Genomic DNA, 21,783 nt, shown 5'->3' with positions numbered 1-21,783 from the left:
CATCTCTACTAAAATACAAAAAATTAGCCAGGCGTTGTGGCACACACCTGTAGTCCCAGCTACTCGGGAGGCTGAGGCAGGGGAATGAATCGCTTGAACCCAGGAAACGCAGGTTGCAGTGAGCCGACACTGTGTCACTGCACTCCAGCCTGGTGACAGCAAGACTCCATCTCAAAAAATATATAAATAAATAAACAGAAAGGGAAAGGACAAGGAGGAGACATGTGGAATAAAAGAAGAGGAAATGGGGCAACACTGAAAAAAGAATGGAGATAAGCATTTCTTCATACCTTTGAATAATGTGGCACTATTAACATCTTAAAGTATTTTAAAACCTCTGAAGGAGGTTAGAAGACTAATTTGAAGACATGGAACCAGAATGTTTTAAAATAAAGGGATATCAATCCAGAGGACTAAAAAGGACTGTAAAATGCCCAGAAATCTGTTATGGTAGATTATTACATGAATTTCTACACTTTGTTTATATACACGTTGTCAAAGCTGTGCTTCAAATCTTAAATGCCAAACAGTAAGCTAGACTCCAAGGCAGACGCACCATAAGACTCCACTTATCTGAAATCCAAGAACAAGAAAGACTAAGCTATGGTGATGGAAGTCAGAACAATGGGAAAGTGCTAAAAGAAATGGGGGAATAAGGGAACTTCCTGAGGTAACAGAGATTTTCTCGATGGTATCTGGGGTGGTGGTTACACAGATGCATACATTTGTCACAACAAATGGAATTGTATACTTAAAAGAGGCTCATTTTATTACATGTAAATTATATCTCAGTAAAGTTGATTTTAAGAATTAAAATGACGTTTACCTCAATAAATGAGGACTCAAACAGCAAAATCCCAAAGAATACAGTTATTTTGTATCCTGAACATGGTGGTGGTTACATGACTCTATATATGGGATAAGATTCCATAAAACTATTAAACAAAGTGAGGGAAGTGAATGCATGTAAAAACTGGTGAAATCCAAATAAGGTTTGCAGTTTAGTTAATAGTATTATACTATAAACCAAAAATAAAATTTCTAAGCCCCCCAGGCATCTGAACAGATCCCTCCTCTAGGCCATGGACATTCCAAAGTTAGCCTGAAAAACTAGTTCCAGGCCATGATGGAACGGGTAGCCAGACATTCCTTATTATACCTTCCTCCCTTTTGGAATTCACGAAAAGTTGACCAGCATTATCATCAACTTAGACCTTAAGTCTGTTAAGAAACATTTATAATCTATTCTCTCTGAAGCCTGCTTCTTAGAGGCTTCATCTGCATAGTAAAACCATGGTCTCCACAAGACTTTATCATAACCCAGACATTCCTTATTGACAATAACTCCTTTAACTAATTGCCAATCAGAAAATCTTTGAATCTGCCTGTGACTTGGAAGCCTCTCCCCAGCTTTGTGTTGGCCCACCTTTCCAGATCAAACCAATATACATCTTACATATATTGATTGATGGATTATGTGTCACTAGAATGTATGAAAGCAAGCTGTACCTCAACCACCTTTGGGCACATGTCATCAGGCCCTCCTCAGGCTGTGTCACAGGCACTTCCTTAACCTTGGCAAAATAAACTTTCTAAATTGATTGAGACCCATCTCAGATACTTTGGAGTTCACAATGCCAATGCTGATGTCCTGCATTTTTGTTCTTGTTTTACCATGTTGCAGAAGTTAAAATCCTGGTTTTGATAAGGTATTATGGTTATATAAAATGTTATCATCGGGGGAAAGCTGTGAAAAGTGTATTCAGGAACTCCCTGTACTATTTTTGTGACTTTCTGTGAGTCCAAAATTACTTCAAAAAAAATTTTTTTAAGAATGCAGCTAGATTATATGTCTATGGCGTTTGTGCTATCACCCATCATCAGTGTTACAAAAAGTGAGTTTACCATAGGGCAGAGTCCTGCAAATACAAAATCAAGGAAGGTAAAGGATTTTTTTAAATGTTTCAAATGAACTTGCAGCTGATTTGAATTCAGGGTGGGAAAGTAACTAAATAACCATGAGTTCTATAGGTCAAAAGTTCAGGCCAGGCATGGTCGCTCATGCCTATAATCCCAGCACTTTGGGAAGCCTTGGCATGTGGATCACCTGAGGTCAGGAATTCAAGACCAGCCTGGCCAACATGGTGAAACTCTGTCTCTACTAAAAANTACAAAAAAAAAAAATCAGCTGGGCATGGTGGCAGACACCTGTAATCCCAGCTACTCGGGAGGCTGAGGCAGGAGAATCACTTGAGCCCAGGAGGTGGAGGTTGCAGTGAGCTGAGACCATGCCTTTGCACTCCGCCTGGGTGACAAGAGTGAAACTCTGTCTCCAAAAAAAAAAAAAAATTTTTTAGAACAAAATATAAATCAGCCTAAAATTTAAGTCAACAAGTCAAATTGTAACTATCAGTTTCTTTCTAATTTGTGAACTAAAATCTTATAAATGACAAGGATTTTATGTTCAAAATAACTATAATTAGTGTACACAGAGGATGAGGCAGCAAGAGGGTAGTCATCTGTAAGACAAGGAGAGAGACCTCAGGAGAAACCAACCCTGTCAGCACCTTGACCTTGGACTTCCAGCCTCCAGAACTGTGAGAAAACCAATTTTTGTTTAAGCCACCTAGTCTGTAGTATTTTGTTATGGTGACACCACCTTCACAAAAATCATAATTGAGAAAATTATTACAGTGAAAGAGATCTGACCTAAGCAACTTCATCTTTCTTCTAACCTCCAAGCTGTCCTTGTTCATTCTGAGGCATAGGTCAAACTAACTTCAGGAGGAACTTAGCCCTAGTCAACTACTGATCTGCTTTTTCCTATGTATTTGCCTTTTCTAGGATTTCATATATATGGAATCATATATATGAAGTCTTCTGTGTCCAGTTACTTTTCTTTAGTGTAATGTTTTTGAGGTTCACCCATGTTGTAACATATATCATTAGGTTTCTTTTATTGCTGAATAGTTTTCATTGTGTGAATATACTATATTTTGTTTATCCATGATTACTTAAGAGACATTTGTGTTGTTTCCTGTTTTTGGCTACTATGAATAATGATGTTATAAACAGTCACACACAGGTTTTTGTGTGAACATGTTTTAATTTCTTTTAGATGGATACATAGGAGTGGAATTACTTGGTCATGCAGCAAGTATATGTTTAACTATTTAAGAAACTGCCAAACTGTCTTTCAAAATGGCAGCACCATTTTACATTCCTACCAGGAATGTATGAAGGTTCTAGTTTCTCCGCATGCTCACCAACACTTAGTAGGAAGGGTCTTTTTAAATTATAGTCATTCTAATGGGGGTGTAGTGGTATCTACAAAAGTTTAAGTTCAAAAAGATAATTTTAACTTTGGACTAATCAGAATAAGCCACAGGCCTAGTTACTGATAAAAAGTTTAGGCCTGAGGGAAGGGCCTTAAAATTTTGTCAAATAGCTAAATTCTAGGTTTTAGAAAAGAGGGTGGGAAGAACTCTCTTCTTTAGTAAAATGCTCATTTATGAATCTCATTCTTTTTATTCTAAAAACATTTATTCCAGACTTTTATTAAGTACCTTTTGAATTTCAAAAGAAGATTAAAGAAACCCACATAATACAATGAAATTGGAAATTTTATCACTTTAATATAAAGACTAAGTGTTTTATTCTTACTAACAAATTCAGAATGCATAGTTGAGAATTTGGGACATGACATGGTTGATTTCAGGTAAGATTTTTTATTTCTTCTCTAAAGCTAAATAGCTGAAGATCTGTGTAACTGTAACTTAAAACATAGGATTAAAATGGCAATATATTGCAATTACATTGTCTTATAATTATACATATTGGTGTCTTTTATGACATGGTAATAGCAGGAGTCAGATAATCTGAAAATTATATAAACCTATGGAAAGATTTCCATTTGAAATTTTGGGTCTGGTTTAAACGTATATCTAACACATTTCCAGTTTTTTAAAAAACTTAATTGTATTTTATTTTTATATATTCTGATCATATTTTATAACATTCCTAACTGGCTTTAGAGAAAACCTCAAGAATCTGTATTTATGTATTATTCTTTGTTAACCAAGTGAAATTCCAATGTACTTGATCACTCTTTAATCCCCTGCAGGAAAATTAAAAATTCTATCTAGTTCTGGGTTAGAAACAGAAAAGTAGCCCCTGACATCCAGGAGCCAGCCTATACGGTACTATCAGCTGGTCTTGGTGCTACTACAAGCGGGCCTGGGACCCACAGCTGGACCTTGGTATTGTCCTGCTGAACAAGAATAATTTCAGAGACCACCAACATCAGACAAGACCACTCTGTGACCGTGATGGATCAAGACAAAACCAAGACCACTCCATAATCACATCTAAACACAGACAGAAAATGAACCTTGTCCACCCACAAAATGTCAAACATCCCCCTCTCCTGGATCACAGAAGTGACAGCTGCTTCTCTCCCAATTACAGATATAGACTTGCTCTAGTCTGTTGTCTCTATAATGAGATTTATTAAGACACCCAGTCGTAGAAGTACCCCTACTTCCTGATAGCACCCAATCCAGAGCAAAGCCATGGTTCCTTAATCACTCCCCACAATTAAGGTAACACAAGCCCAAATCCTATAATAAGCCTTTTCTAACACCTGCTTCATTAGACATTCCACAGTTGCTTAGGGTGTGTTTTTTCCCTTGCTGCAAATGAATAATAAACTAACTTGTTTAATCTAAAAAATAAAATCAGGATGACCCAAGGGACCAAATTATATTTTAAAAATTTATTTTTATATTGTTCAAATCATACAGTCACACAGTGCTACATAAATAATCAGCTTATTACAAACTCAATGTAAATTAATGTAAGTGATTAAAATTCCAATTGTGTGGTCAGTAGTTTTAATCGTTGTTTACAATAGATGGGAAAAAAAAGAAATAATATTTTAAAATTTATGCATATCCCATGAGATCAACCTTTATCTTGCCACTTATTATAATTGAGTCATTTGTGAAATAGCAAACAAATTAGGCTAACTAGGAGCTGTTGACAAATGAAAAATGAGAACAAAATTGTAGAGTCTATGTAAATGGGGCTTAACATCCAGACGAAAGTCATATAAAAACATTCAGTCACTTGTGTATTTCTAAATACTGCAATGTTTCATAAAAGCAGCTAACTATGGATCTTATACAGCCACCATAGCAGAGCATAAACTGCTAAATGCCTAATTTCAATTAATAATGAAGTAGTGGGTGCCTGATGTAATTGGAAAGAGTCCTAGGCCGTGAGATTCAGGGTCTGGGCTCAGTTCTAGGATAAACAAGCTGAATTTGACTTTAGTCAAGTCTTAGACATAAATTGCTAGAGGTAAAACGGCCTAGGTAGAGATCAGCTAGCCAAGTCCTGCATTATAGTTAAGGAAACTGAGGCTCAGAAAGATAAAGTGACTAAGCCACAATCACACATAGAGTTAATGGCGGGACCAGAACCAGAATCAGTGCCTCCAACACCCAGTCTCAGACCCTGGTTCTTGCTTCACTTCTCCTTGAGACTGATTCTTCATTTATATAGTGAGGATAACCATCTATATTTGCTTCTTACTCATGGAGGTACTGGGATGATGACTGGAAATAACTAGTATGAGTGGTGTGAGTGATGCATTTTGTGACTTGGACAATGTTCGCATTCCATCTGTGTTCAGAAAGTTATGATTATGGAGTAGTCTTGTTTTGGTCTTGATCTCATCATAGTCTGCTTTTATTTAAATGAATTCAATGAAATAATGAAGTCTTTGAAGGGTGGGTGCAGTATTAAGCAAAATTCTTTTGCCTATTTTTAGAAATTCTCCCAATGCTAGGGGTTTTAAGCAAACAGTACATACACTGTTTCTCAATGGAAACATAATTGGCATTTGAGATAGAACAATTCTTCCTCAATGTGGGGTTCCCTTCCCCACACCTCAGGATGTAAAATACACACTTGGCCCCTGATTACTCAATGGTAGCGGCACCTCCTGGTCAGGGCTGGCCCTAGGGTGAGGCGATTTAAAACGTCAAAATTAATGCAAGCCAGGCACAGTGGCTCATGCCTGTAATCCCAGCGCTTTGGGAGGCCGAGGCAGGTGGATTACCTGAGGTCATGAGTTCGAGGCCAGCCTGGCCAACATGGTGAAACCCTATCTCTACTAAAAATACAAAACTCAGCCATGTATGGTGGGGTTTGCTTGTAGTCCTAGCTCCTCAGGAGGCTGAGGCAGGAGAATCGCTTGAACCTAGGAGGCAGAGGTTGCAGTGAGCCAAGATCATGCCACTGTGCTCCAGCCTGGGCAATGGAGCAAGACTCCAACTCAAAAAATAAAAATAAAACAAAATTAATGCAAAAAATCCAGGAGGAACAAAATATCAAAATGCCAAATTTTTAATAAAGATTGGATCAGTATTACTGGTTTTTCCTTTTGCCTCAGGCTCCAATAGCATTTTGTTCATCATGAATTTCTGGCATTAATTTGATTTTTTTTAATATTATACTAAAATATTATCTAGTTTAATTGCTGAGTTTGGGGGCACCCCTTAAATGTTGCACCCAAGGCAAATGCCTCACTTGCCTTACCCTAGTCCGGCCCAGCTCCTGGTCATCGTGACAACCCAAAACACCTCCACATATTTCCAAATACCTTGCTACGTTGAGAATCTCTGAAATGTGGCTTGATTTTTCTCGTATAACTACAAGTCCAAAGAGAAGCAGCCTGAGCCTTAAACAGTGGCTCCCCAATGCCAACAAGGACCTAGGTTTCCTTTATCTCTGCCATGCTCACAAGATAGCTGCTGCGCCCTAGGAATTACATCCTAGTGTAACTGCACCAGACTAATCTAGTTCAACTTTTATATAACAAAATCGTGAGTTGTTTTCCATTTGCCATGGACCCCAGGATTGAAGGTCACACAACCGGAGCATGCCTAGTTGAACCAAGTGTGCACAAGTGAAACCTAAGTGCTTGGACCAAGGAACAGGCACTGAAATAAGAAGTAGATACCATATGGCAAGATCCAGGAACCAAAAAGTTCAAACTCTGGTGTCACCCCACAGCAGGATCCAGTCAGATTATGCCTCCCAGCATCACCTCACTGCAAGATGCCATCAGATCACACCTCATTACCTAAGCTTATAAAACCTGACCCAGCCCCCAGCTCCAAGAGACAGATTTGAGTGTTTCCTCCTGTATCCTTGCCAATCAACTCAATAAACCCTTCTTGCTGCAAAAACCTGGTGCTTTGACGTTTGGCTTTCCCTTGCATGCAGGTAAATGGACCCAGTTTTGGTTCGGTAACGCTAGTTCCAGACAGGAAAACAAAAGGAGGGCAAACACCAGGGAAACCATACCCACTAAGCCTGTTTTCATTAGAAAAATAGTAACATTCCCAGAAGCCCCACCCAATAAACCTTAATGCATACATCATTGGCCAAAAGTGAGTCATGCGGCCAGCCCTAGCTGCAAGGAGCCTGTGGAGGTAACACGTTTAAGTGGGCACAATTCCAGCCTGCGTAAAACTGATCTGCCTGTAAGAAGGAAGGGTAGAATGCATAAAGGATAAACAGCTAGAAGTGTCTGCCACAGGGGCCATTTGGGGTAACAAATACTGGCTCTTTTTGGTGACTGCAAATGGCATTTTCTCTGCTTATAACGTGATAGTCTACTTGAGCAAGGCATTTTGGTGGTTGCTTTTAGAATTAGGGATTAAAACCTGGAATGTTGTCTTAGGTTGGGTTCCATAAAGGCAGAGCCTGAAACAGGGATTTTAGTGCATGTGATTTATTAAGGGCACACTCTTGGGAGAAATCTGTAAGGGAGTGAGGGAAGCAGCAAAGGAAAGGGAAATGAGCCGTGCAAGGAAGGATGCATTCTCAGGTCAAGTGTAGCCTTGGTCCGATGCATGAGGGGCTATGTAGCCTGAATCACAGCAAAGAATTATCCCTCCTTCATGCAAGGAAGCTGACCATTTTTAACCCTTGATAAATCAGTCAGTTATTAGCTGCCCCTGTTGGGGGAAAGGGGCCAATGTAACCTCCCAGGTGAATCTGAGAGATACAACTCCCATCAGCCAAGAGCAAGTCTCCAGAGAGGGTTACAGGTGTGAGCAGTTTGTCAAAGCATTTGTAACAGCTGGGGGTGGGGGAGCACCACCCAGCATGGATCTGGGTGGGCACAAAGAGCATCTACTACAAAGATTAATTTTAATACACTTTCTCAAGGACCGCCTTTATTTTAACTTTGTATTATTTGAGAGTGTAATGCGAGATATATTGCTAGGATTAAAAGCTACTGGAAAAACTGGCAACAAGTTGAAAATGTCTCGTTTTTAAGAAAAATGATTAACAGGTGTTGACTTGTTTTCGTTGAACTGCTAATGTAGAAAGTGCTCTCTAATTTGCTCAGGGTATTAACCAGGATCTAGGCCGTAGTTCACAATCTCATCAGAGCACGTAAATATTTCATAGTCTTAGTGTCTCATTTAAAGCTCAATGAATATTTAATTGAAGTTGATCAACAAAATAACTGAAAGAATTATGACGTATTTAGTTAGACCTGAAATGAGCAAGCTCTTCATTTTCTCAAGTAGTCTAAAGCTAAAATTATTCCAGCTTCACGAAATATTCTACATCATTTTATAAGTAATTAAAGGGCTGCAAAATAGGCTTGAAAGGCACATATTAAACATTGAGAAAAACATGAAATGACTTTTCGACTTTAAATGCAAGAGAATAGTTTAATATTAATACATCGTGGCCTACATTACTTATTCAGTAGTGGATTAGTTTAAAATATTGTCAATACTCTCTTTTTGACATGAAGTAAAAATAGAATCTTTTCTTTGGCCCATGCAAAGTAAACATCCTATAAGATTGAGAGTAATAGAAAACTATGCATAATCCACCCAAGTCAGTCGGCTCAGAATTGTTTTTTGAGCTCTAGGTCCATCACTGAGCCAGGTACTGAAAATAATCCAAAAAAAAGAAAAAATATTGGCCCATGTTGAAAGGAGAGATTGTTTCCCAGGAAAGAAGCCTCCCTGTAGTCTGTTAGATCTCTATAAGTGTCGGAACTAGGCTTCAAAAAAAAAATGTGCACTCTAATTGATCTGCCCTATCACAGATGACATGGGGATGTGTCAATTCTACCAAATTTGAGGACGTTTTAATTAGAATCAAAGTACTGACAACCAATCCATGTTAAAAGCTACTAAAAACCACCCGGTAAACTTAGCGTGCTATGGTTTGAATTCTTTATCTAGTCCTGAACTATCTTTTAATTACAGGATCTCAAATAATCTAATAACTAGTTCTTTCTGGAGAACAGAACATAGGGCTGTGATACAGGGCTGTCATAAACACAGCATATACATATAGCTGGTTGCCTTTTCTTTCCTTTGATCTTAGTCCTTTTTTAAAATATTCAAATACGTTTCCTTTTCTAACTTCCAATATGTCCATATGTATGTGTGTGTTTTATGTGTAGAGACATATACATTAGAAAATTCCAACTCTTTTCTAATAATGGCATTGCTTCCTTTCACTATTTTTCTTGCCATGTCACATTTTAGCCCTTAGCGATGAGGAATCATAACTATGGCTTATTACTAATTAGTATGGAGAAAAGAAGAGAAGGCATTTTTCTGTTCGTATTAAATGCCACATTCAGACTCAAACACAATTATTTAGTCAATGGCAACTCAAAAGTAAAAGTGACAATCTGACCAGACTCTTAGTGTCTATAGGATGGATTATCCTGTCCAGTGAAGGAGAAAGGTTAATAAGCATTGGCCAAGAAAGATAAACATTTGCAACCAATGTGCCTGATAAAAAAAGAGCAAAGCAAGAATAATTTTTCTTTGTTTCGGATACTTTTGTTCTTGAATTTATCTTTTCAGAAGAACTAACCTTAGTCAAAAGAAGCAACCTTTCACTTAGGAATGTTTAAGAGATCCATTGTATAACTATAGTTAATAGTTATAGTTAATAACAATGTATTGTACACTTGAAAATGGTGAGACAATAGATGGTGTTTTCACCACACACAAAAAAATGAGATGCACATGAATTAATGCATATGTTAATTAGCTCAATTTAGCCATCCCATAGTGTATACATATTTCAAAACATCATGTTGTATACCATAAATACATACAATTATGTTTGTCAGTTTAAACAAAGACAAGAGGAGAAACACTAAAAATAAAGGCAATAATAAGTAGAAAAGGCAAAAAGAAAAAGAACTAGCCTTAATATTTACACTGAAGACTCCTACTTTCTCAAAACTATTTAGCATCTGTAAAATTCTTAAGACTGCATTTCTCCCAGTGTCATGTGGCTTACCTGTTTATCAAAAGCTACCCATGATGGTACATCGCTTCCATCTCCTTGAGGATATATGGTACATTTCGGCTTTATCTTTTGCCCCAGAAGTGGTTCTCCACCTATTCCAGGTTTTTCCTCACTCACCAACATCATAACATTGTTGCAAAAGCCCCAATGTTGGGATTTGTGAAACTTCTCCTTTCCCACCTGTGAACACAAGAGATAACATAAAATAGCCAAAGTTAGTCGCGTGTGTGTGTGTGTGTGTGTGTAATGGAGTCTCGCTCTGTCACCCAGTCTGCAGTGCAGTGGCGCAATCTCAGCTCATTACAACCTCTGCCTCCTGGGTTCAAGTGATTCTCCACCATGCCAGGCTAATTTTTGTATTTGTAGCAGAGACGAGGTTTCACCATGTTGGCCAGGATGGTCTCAATCTCCTGACCTCGTGATGTGCCCACGTCAGCCTCCCAAAGTGCTGGGATTACAGTCGTGAGCCACCATACCTGGCCCAAAGTTACTCTTTATGACTTTTCTAACCTGGTTTAAAATGTCAACACATTTTCTCACCATGTATTTTCCCCTCACAAAATGCAAATAAAGAGGCAAATAATTATGATCAATCATTATCCATAAAGTTATGTCACATTCGTAAATTTAATTCATTTTAACCAATTCAAAACATTGAAAATCAGTAAACACAAACCTAATGCTCCATGCTATATAAAGCATTAAAAAAATGACTCTTACTGCAAGTAAATATTTAGAACATTAGCTTGCTAATTGGTCTTTCCCATTTGTTTGCCAAGAATGCAAACAGAAAAAAAAAAAAAAGAAAAGAAAAAACTGCTCTGCTTCAGAATAAAAAGTGTATGTAACTGTTTTCCACAGAAGTCTAAACATTATTTTCACCAAAACAGAGAACAAAATCTTTCCCTCATTAAAGTAAATATAACAGGAAATTCTTCAGAGCTGACATTCTCCTTTAATTGCAAAACCTTACCTCCCACCCTGGATAGAGAGGAGGAAACAGATACAACTACCAAGGGCTGTTGACAAGGACGTGGCCAACATCAATATTTGTGCACTGCTGGTGGGAAGGTAAAGTAGGACAATCACTCTAAGGAGAGATGTGGAAATATGAGCAAAGAGAGGCATATATGTCCTATGACCTAGCCAGTCCACTCCTATATAAGTATCTTGTCCTAGGCAAGAACTACATATCAGACTATTTGTTACAGCATTGTTTGCAAAAGTGAAAAATAGGAAACCATTGAAAGTCTACCCATAGTAAAAAAGATACATCTCTTTATAAAATGGTATATTAATACAGAGTCTAATATTACATGTATCAACACAGACAAATCTAGGTCAGGCGCGGTGGCTCATGCCTGTAATCCCAGCACTTTGGGAGGCTGAAGCGGGAGGATTACCTGAGGTCAGGCGTTCAAGACCAGCCTGGGCAACATGGTAAAACCCCGTCTCTACTAAAAATACAAAAACTGAGCCAGGTATGGTGGTGTGCACCTGTAATCCCAGCTAGTTGGGAGACTGAGGCAGGAGAATCGCTTGAAGCTGGGAGACGGAGATTGCAGTGAGCCGAGATCACGCCATTGCACTCCAGCCTGGGCAACAAGAGCAAAATTCTGTCTCAAACACACACACACACACACACACACACACACAAATAGACAAATCTGAAAACTGTCAGGCCAAAAATATAGGTAGCTGAAGTACACATAAAATTTCACAACACATATATAAACCTAGAAAATACTCAAAAAATATAGTAATATTTATGGATAATATATGCATAGAAATAAGCAGCAAATTCAAGATTATGTAATATTCATGATAATAAATGAACACCCATATGCCCCACAGCCCTGCATAACAAATAAACACTTCAGATATAACTGAAGCTTTGTATCAGAGCTCATAGCTCTGCCTCCCTTCTCCAGAGGTAACCAGTATCCTGAATTTGTTTCTTTAATGTTAGTACATCGCCCACTACTATATATAGCCAGGGCAATAGCGTCTTGTAAAACATGACACTTTGGCAGGGAAGTCTGATAGGGTCAAAAAGACCTCATTTCCGTTTGTGGTAAAGGCTGCCTGGAAGAATGGGGAAGGCCTGAGCAGCCCTCCCCAGGGGAGTTAGGGCCATAACAGCTGCCCTGGGCAGATAACAGCCCAACTCTAGGGCTGGGGGAGGAAGCTAGATGCAATGGTTAAGATGGTGAGCTGTAGCTGGTTCTGCCCCTTAGGGAATCAATTGTCACTACCTCCACCATTCCCTCCACTCTGTCTCTCTGTCTCTTTCTTTCTTTCTTTCTCTCTCTCTCTCTCTCTCTCTCTCTCACACACACACACACACACACACACACACTTGCTCACACATACAATCAGATTACCACAAGTCGGTCCCAGATCCCCACAGAACAAAGCAAAAGTTGGGTTTGAGAAAATAAGTAGTGGAATAATACAGAATTTTATAATGATATACTGTCTCCTAAAGCAAGTAACTCCGAGTAATCACAAGTCACCTTGAACTAACAAATGTTTCTTAAGTACTTACAATAGTCCTAGCTTTGTGCCAAATACACAAGTTAAAATAGGCATAAGACTCAGCCCCTGCCCTGAAGTAAAACAAACAAACAAAAAAAAACCCCACAATCTTGCAGAGGAAGCAAGATTTAGATATATACAATGATATGGTTTGGATGTTTGTCCTCTCCAAATCTCATGTTGAAATGTGATTCTCAATGTTGGAGGTGGGGCCTGGTGGGAGGTGATTGGAGCATGGGGGCAGATCTCTCATGAATGGTTTCACACCATCCCCTTAGTGATAAATGAGTTGTCACTCAGTTCGTTCACATGAGATCTGGTTGTTTCAAAGAGTCTGGGACCTGCCCCTTCTCTCTCTTGCCCCCACTCTCACCAGGTGATACACTGGCTCTCCCTTTGCCTTCCACCGATTAGAAGCTTTCTGAGACCCTCATCAGAAGCAGATGCCAATACCACACTTCTTGTACAGCCTGTAGAACTATGAGCCAATTAAACCTCTTTTTAAAATAAATTACCCAGTCTCATGTATTTCTTTATAGCAACAGAACAGCCAAATACAGAAAACTAGAAAACAGTATAGCTACCATTTTTGACCACTTACTAGGAGCTGGATGCTTTACTAAGGGTTTTATATCTTATTTCACCTTCACAGAACTATTTCATCAGTGTTATTACTGCCATTTTTCCAATGAGGAAACCAAGGCAGAAAGAGGGAGACTAGCCCACCCAATGTTACACAGTAAGCAGTGGAGCCTGCATCTGAACCTAAGGTCATGTGACCCTAAGCTCTGGTAAGTGTATGGCTGACCAGAGTCTCCATAAGAGAGGAGAGGCAAGGATGTTCTGAACAGGATTACAAGTGATATACTGCAGCTGAGCTGACGGTGCCTAGGGTGAGGGGCAAATCTAATAAAAAGAAAGTCAAGTTCAAGTTTGGAAGGAGGGTGAGTTAGAGTAGAATATATAGGAGGACTATATCATGAAAAGCCTCTCATGTAAATATCTTAAAAGTCTCCTTCATCAAAACACTGGAATATTTACTAAGGCCTAATACTGGCCGGGCCCCATTCTAGAGAGTATGGTATAAAGATGAAGTCACAGCCAGCCTTCCTTCCCCTGAGGAGCTTTCTCCACTATTCAAAGTTTTCTCCATGGATCTAGGTTTCCATATTCACATGGAAAAAGCCCTTGCCACTGTTGAAGGCCTCACTCAGCTACCTGTCCCCCAGATTTCCATAATTTGTTCATATGTACCCTCCTCTTTGATCAGACCACATCTTACAGCCTGTAAGGTACCTTATGCCTATTCAAAGTCATGTCCCTGGTCACGCTCTACCTCTACACAAACCCCTCTCCCCATCAAGGATCAGCTCACATCCCACTACACAGTCATCCCTTTCACAAACATCTGGTGAGCATCCATTGGGTGCTAAGTTGTGAGAGACTTTGGGGACATGGCTTGGGCAAGTCACAGCTCCCAATCCTAGAATAGAAGCCAGTGACAATGGCTCTGGATTTGGCACTGGGTTTCATACACATGGCACCAAAAACACAAGCAGCAAAAGGAAAAATAAATTGGACTTCATCAAAATTAAAACTGTCTGTGTGTCAAAGGATGCTATCAAGAGAGTGAAAAAAATCCACAGAATGAAGTCTGGGTGAGGTGGCTCAAGCCTGCATCCCAGCAACACTTTAAGAGGCTGAGCTGGGAGAATCACTTGAGCCCAGGAGTTCAAGACCATCCTGGGAAATATAGTGAGATGTCATTTCTAGAAAAACAGACAAACCAACCAACAAACAAACCCATAGAATGACAGAAAATATTTGGAAATCCTATATTATAATGGTCCATTATACAGAATATATAAAGAATTCTTACAACTCAGCAAAAACACACACAATTCAATTTAAAAATGGGCAAAGGACTTGAATAGACATTTCTCCAAGGAAGATATACAAATGGCCAAAAAGCACATGAAAACATCTTCAATGCCATTAGTCATTAGGGATATGTTAATCAAAAGTACAGTGAAACCAGACACAGTGGCTCACACCTATAATCTCAATACATTGGGAGCCTTAGGCAGACAGATCACTTGAGTCCAGGAGTTGGAGATCAGCCTGAGCAACATGGTGAGATCTTGTCTCTACAAAAAAATACAAAAATTAGCCAGGCATGGCAGTGCACACCTATAGTCCCAGCTACTCGGGAGGCTAAGGCAAAAGGATCGCTTGAGCTCATGAGGCTGAGGCTGTAGTGAGCTATGAAGCCATGATCGCACACTGCACTCCAGCCTAGGCAACAGTGTGAGACCCTGTCTTAAAAGTAAATACATACATACATATATACATACATACAATGTGATAACACTTCACACTCACTAGGGTGGCTATAATTTTTTTTTAAATAGAAACAAATGTTGGTGAGGATGTGGAGACATTGGAACTCTCACACCTTGCTGGTGGGGATGGCACTAGTATGGCTGCTGTGAAAAGCAGTTTGGCAGCTCCTCATTAAGTTAAACAAAGAATCATCATATGATCCAGCAGTTGCATTCCTCAGTATATTCTCAGGAGAATTGAAAACATACATCCACAGAAAGAAACTTACGCACAAATATTCATAGAAGCTTTATTTGCAATAGCCAAAAGGTGGAAACAACCCAAATGTCTATCAGCTGATGAATGGTTAAACAAATGTGGTATAACCATACAATGGAATATTATTCTGCCATCAAAGGGAACAAAGTATTGATACATGCTATGTGGATGGGCCTTGAAAACGTTGTGCTAAGAGAAAAAAGCCAGATAAAAAGGGCCACATATTATATGATTCCATGTATATAAAATATACAAAATAGGTAAACTCATAGACAAGACAGATTCATGGTTGCCAGGGACTGGGAGGAACAAAGAATGCGGAGTGACTGCTTACTGGGTACAAGGATTCCTCTGAAGCAATGAAAATGTTCTTGAAATAGTGGGGACAGCTACAGAGCATTATGAATGTACCAAATGTCACTGAATTGTATACTTTAAATGGTTAAAATGGTAACTTTTATACTTTGTATATTTTACCACAATTTAAAAAAAAAAACCCAGCCAGCATGAGATTCATACCCCACAAATGAGCTATGTGATAACCAAGCCCAGGGATGGGCAGATTCATGAGGCCCTCCCTGACCACCAGCCCTTCATCATGTACGTGCACCATAGTATGTGCACATACTCATGCTTGTTTTGGCTCCTCAACTAGATGACACATTTTTTAGACTCTGGGACCGTGGTGTGTATTTCTTCCTTTTTCTACGTCCCCTCACCATCTAACATATTGCTGCAGATACAGGAAGCCCATAACATTTGAGTGGTAGATTCACTGCTTGCCAAATTGAACATTGTGGGTCTGGATCAAATAGGCAACAAGGAGCCATTTGTTTCCCCAGGGACACAGGGACAATACGAGGCAGCACGTCTGAAGACAGATCCACTAAGTGTGAGCAGGGTGGGTTGGAAGAAGGAAGGTCTGAAGGTAAAAGACTTTTTTTTTCTTTTTTTGAAATAGAGTCTCACTCTTGTCACCCAGGCTGGAGTGCAGTGATGTGATCTCGGCCCACTGCAACCTCTGCCTCCCAGGTCCAAGCAATTCTCCTGCCTCAGCCTCCCAAGTAGCTGGGATTACAGGTGCCCACTACCATGCCCAGCTCATTTTTGTAATTTTAGTAGAGACGGGGTTTCACCATGTTGGCCAGACTGATCTCGAACTCCCGGGCTCAAGTAATCCGCCTGCCTCAGCCTCCCAAAGTGCTGGGATTATAGGCATAAGCCACCATGCCCTGCACAAAAGACTTTTAAAGAGGCCACTGCCATGTCTCAACATGAAGATCTTCAACCGATCTTCAACTGTAATTGATTAAGCAAGCCACAGCATGCCAACCCTTGAGCTAAGCGTCCCTGCACACAAACACCCGGGCCACTCTTTCCAGGGATGCCACCCTACCTGGTAATGGAGATGATTACAGAGGACACACAAGAATGTTCATCTTCTATCCTCTTCCTTTTGATTAAGGTAAGGCTAAGTCTGAATTTGATAGTACTGACTATACCTCCCAAACACTTGTCTATATAAAAGACAGCAGGCGTCAGGCTCATAACTTTTTGTAGGCATCAAATCTAAAAACACTGTTTTGTTTTCATTTCTTTTTTTCTTACCATGGCCTTCCACTTAGATCAAGTGGTGTGGTTTTCGTTTATGGTAAGGACATAAAGTTTCCCTTTTAAGTATGTTTTAGTTTTCCAAAAGTGATTCAATTCACAAAGAGATATTAAGTAAATAATGGATCAGTTGGCATGTAGATACATTTTTTTAAATTCCGAAGGTAGCATGTACGCTTCTAAAGTTTCACAACCTCTGACCCCATCAAACAAATGTCACAGGAGTAGATAAGTTTATTTTATGTATGTACATATGTATGTATGTATGTATGTTTATGAGATGGAGTCTCGCTCTGTCACCCAGGCTGGAGTACAGTGGTGTGATCTCGGCTCACTGCAACCTCTGTCTCCTAGATTCAAGCGATTCTCCTGCCTCAGCCTCCCGAGTAGCTGGAATTACAGGCACACACCACTACGCCTGGCAAATTTTTGTATTTTTAGTAGAGCTGGGGTTTCAGCATGTTAGCTAGGCCTGTCTCAAACTCCCAACCTCAGGTGATCTGCTCACCTCAGCCTCCCAAAATTGCTGGGATTATAGGCATGAGCCACTGCGCCTGACCTGAAGTAGATAAGTTTAAAGCACCTGGGAGGAGGACAAGAATTAGGAGACAGAGAAAAATAGTGATCCAGGAAGCAATGTGACCCTCAGGACCCGTGTCACATCCACAGTGTTCAGGAGCCTGGAGCAGAACAAGGGAGAAGGCAATGGGATTGGCGGGCAGGCATAACAAAAGGGCTGGGAAGGGTAGACTGAAGATACCTATAAGGCGCTGGCCAGAAGACAGAGTGAAGTGGTAGGATAAGCCACACAACTAAGCAAACAACAGTGACTGCAGTCAACTTATGATCTCCATACTCACGTGGGCCCTAACTGTCTCTCCTTGCAGTACTGGCTTGCTTGTGTCCCTGGTAAGTCAGTGATCAACAGCATTAGCCTCTCCTTTCTATGGCCTCCTTTCAATGGACTCATAAAGACACTCAAGTCTTTCACCTCTTAGAGGAAGAAAAGCCTCCTTCAGCCCTTAGTCTTGCTTTCATTACCATCTTCACTCCCTCCCATCCTCTATCTTCATGTTTCACAAAACAGTAGTCTGCAGTCCCCGAGAGTCCCTTCTCCCCTCCATTCACTCCTGCACTCTGGAGTGTCATTCGATCTCCCCTATTAGGCCTTACCTAGTGTTTGAAAGGTCTAGAGTCCTCTAACTTGAGACATGAGGTTAAGCGTATAAACAGAGGCCAATACCTTGGAGGTTTAAAGAAGACTGGATTTTGTTTTGAGCTGGGCATAGTAAGGATCACTCTGGCCACAATACAAAGAACTGGGGATATTGCAAGAGTTCAGGCAAGAAATGATAGTGGCCTAGACCAGGGTAACACAAGTAGAGACAGTGGAAGTGATCAAGTTCTGTATATCTTGAAGGTGGAACAAAAAGGATTTACCAATAGATTAGATGTCAGGTGTGGAAAAAGAGATGAGTTGTTAACAACTCCAAGTATTTTGGCCTGAACAACTAGAAGAATGGAGTTTTAGATGCTGGGATGTAGAATGGTGGGAGAGAACTTAAATGAGAATTCTGGAGGTAGGAGGCAGGCACAGGAGTCCAGAATTCTATTTTGGACATGTTACGTTTCAAGATACCACTCAAACAAGCAAGTAGAAATGTGGACTAGCAGGTGGATATAGGAGTCTGAAGTCCAAGCAAAAAGTCAAGGCTGGATGTAAAAATTTGACATACATCAGGTGATGGATGGTATTTAAGGCTACAGTGCTAGAATGAATGATGATAGTGCAGAAAATAAGTCCAAGACCGAGCTTTAAAATATGCCAATGTTATGTGATTAAGGAGATGGGATAGAATTAGCAAACAAGACTAAAAAGGAGTAGCTGGTAAGATGGGAAGAACACCAGAAGAGTTGAGTATCATGGAAAATACATAAAGAAAGCATTTGAAAGAATGCATGACTCACTGTGTTAAATGCTACTAATAAGTCAAATGAAGATGAGGCTTGAGACTTGACCCCCTGATTTGGCAACACGGAGGTGGCTGGTGACCTTGACGAGAATGGTTTCAGCAGAATCATGGGGACAGAAATAGCTTGTGAACCATATGGCTCTTTGAACAGCTCTAGGTAAGGTATCAAAACTCTTGAGTTTCTAGTATTTATAATTTCCTTAAAATAACCCAAGCTCAGAAAAATGCAAGAAATAAATAAAAGATCATCTAAATGTCATCTCTTAAAGTCTTCTCTGACTGCCAGAGGCAGAACATTCTGTTCCTGTATAGATCTTCTATTAATGTCTGGAAGATTACCCTGTCTTTAACTATTTAGGAACTTGCCCTTTCCCTTCCCCCAACCCCAGCTGTATCACCAGGGCCAGGCCAAGTGCCTACAACACAGAATACCATGTTTTTTTAAAAAAATAATAGATGTGCCTTTGAAAGGGCAGCAGTGGTGCAGACACAAACAAACAATCTCACAAGCTGCTTCTTGATTCATTCATTAAACAAATAAGCCCCCTTCTATATGCCCATAATTCCTGTATAGCCATCAGTGTACTTAGAACACTATACTATAGTTTTCTGTTTATTTACTTGTATTTCATACTAGAGTTTGTACTTTCTGACAGTAAGGACTATAGGGCCTGGCACATAGTAGGTGTTCAATGATCGTCTATTGAACGAATAGAACATACGCTGTGAATTCTTTTCAAACAATCAGATACTGACAGCTGATCTTTCCCTGTTCATGTTACCTGGGTTAGACCCTTTTAAATCTAATAATCAAACATTTGGAATGGAGAGCAGAACCAGGGAGTAATGGGGTCATAAAGGATAGGACAGGAGATCTGGCATCAGAAGCCTGGCATCCACCTTCCAGCTTTGCGTCTATGGGCCATGTGATGCTGGAGCAGTCACTTTACGTCTCCAGAGACCTCTAGCTTGCCATGTCTAAAGTGAGAATAATACCTGCTTCACGAGACAGTGGTTAGGGCTAAATGAGAGAATCTCTGTGACTGTGCCTGCTTGTTAGCATTTATTATTTTGTTTTCTCAAGAGAAAGGACTTGGTATTAGCTTTTAGAGAGAACTGCGTCAGAGCTCCAGTAAAGAGACCAAGTACAGGAGTTCGAGACTAGCCTGGCCAACATGGTGAAACCCTGTCTCTGCTAAAAATACAAAAATTAGCCAGGTGTGGTGGCACACACCTGTAGTCCCGGCTACGCAACAGGCTGAGGCAGGAGGATCGCTTGAACTCGGGAGGTGGAGGGTGCCGTAAGCCAAGATTGCACCATTGCACTGCAGCCTGGGTGACAGAGTGAGACTCCATCTCAAAATAAAAAGGGACCAAGTATGACTCCCTTACTAACCAACCTAAGAGCTTATATGTTCTCATCCACAAATAGATTTATAGATTTATCTCCACTTTTATGACATTATTGGTCATAATAATATTTACTCCAGGAACATGTATAAATTATCTGATCATCATTCCTGGGTCAAACTTCACTTTTAACACTGTTCCTCTTAATTCCATGGAAGCAGGGCCACAGTCTGTCTTATTTCTTATTCAACATTTAATACAGGGCCTGATCGGTATGAGTCAATAGTTCTTCAACTTAAACTATACCATCTACTTTTAAGATTTATTTTTTGGGTAACCCACTGTAGCGGACCCTATGCAAATAGATTAGGCTATAGGAATTCAAAGGAGTATACTATGGAGTGGTAGATGCCAGAGAAATATTCATGTAGGATGTGAGTCTTAAAGTGAGCCTTGAACCATGCAGTGAATTTGGGCAGAGTAAGAGAAAAGACGCTGAAGCATGTTGAAGGACCAGGACTAGACCCAGCTAGATACAGCAGCATTTCCTACAGTAGTGGGACATAAATGCTGAACAGTTGATATGGAAATCAATCCACAGAGAGCCTTAAATAGCAAAATCAGACACTTAAATGATATCTTATGGGGTATAAGGCTCATTTCTGCTGTTATTTCTAAAGGAGACTGAAGAGGTGGATTGAAATGAAAGCGCCCTCCACAAGGCTAGCCTTCCCTTCCTGGTCACCACCACAGCTGCACGAGGAAGATAAGGGGCTGGAAAACACAAGGGCAGAAGAGAGATGCCTGAAACTGCCTTTGCAAAAATTATGGCAGTAAAAGAAATGGTACCTAACCGACTCCATCATGCTTCTAACCTCCAACCTATTCATTCCTGGGCATAGGCCAAACTAACTTTGGGAGGAATTTATAGTTTAAATTTGAAACAAAGACGATAACAGCCCCTCCCTGAAACAAACCCCCCTTCCTTGCTGGGGGGCTGGATTGCCTTTGTAAAACTAATAAATTAGTCACAAGATGAGAAATTATGGCTTAGGAGTCACGCAGCCAGAGGCCACAAGATTCCTAACCTCCCCAACTTCTCCCATAGATAACATTACTATTATAAAACCTAAGACTGGTATTCAAGATATTTTTCAGCCCCTTCATTCTGATGGATCAGCTGGCACCACCCGGACAGGTAAACTGGCTCATCTGGTCTATAGCCCCCATCCAGGAATTGACTCAGTCAGTGCAAGAGGGCAGCTTCAACTCCCTATGATTTCATCTCTGAACCAACCAATCAGTGTTCCCCATTCCCTAGGCCCCTGCCTGCCAA

The 21,783-nt window shown here is 40.1% G+C and overlaps 1 protein-coding gene across 3 annotated transcripts in view; it reads right to left on the bottom strand.

Annotated features, from left to right (window-relative positions):
* Window positions 1-21,783, bottom strand: part of EFHC2 (EF-hand domain containing 2) — a 193,649-nt gene that overhangs the window by 149,654 nt on the left and 22,212 nt on the right. For 2 of the 3 annotated variants that reach the window (XM_017502055.2, XM_017502056.2), the window contains exon 2: window positions 10,366-10,554. The exons of the other annotated variant lie outside the window; for it this stretch is intronic. In XM_017502055.2, the coding sequence (XP_017357544.1) occupies window positions 10,366-10,554 (189 nt within the window). The remainder of the gene's footprint in view (window positions 1-10,365; window positions 10,555-21,783) is intronic. 3 annotated transcript variants of the gene reach the window in all.

The sequence above is a fragment of the Cebus imitator genome, unplaced genomic scaffold (genome assembly GCF_001604975.1).
Source record: "Cebus imitator isolate Cc_AM_T3 unplaced genomic scaffold, Cebus_imitator-1.0 Scaffold289, whole genome shotgun sequence".
Lineage (NCBI taxonomy): Eukaryota > Metazoa > Chordata > Mammalia > Primates > Cebidae > Cebus > Cebus imitator.
Note: the sequence above shows the minus strand (reverse complement) of the source record. Positions and strands in the feature narration are given on the sequence as shown.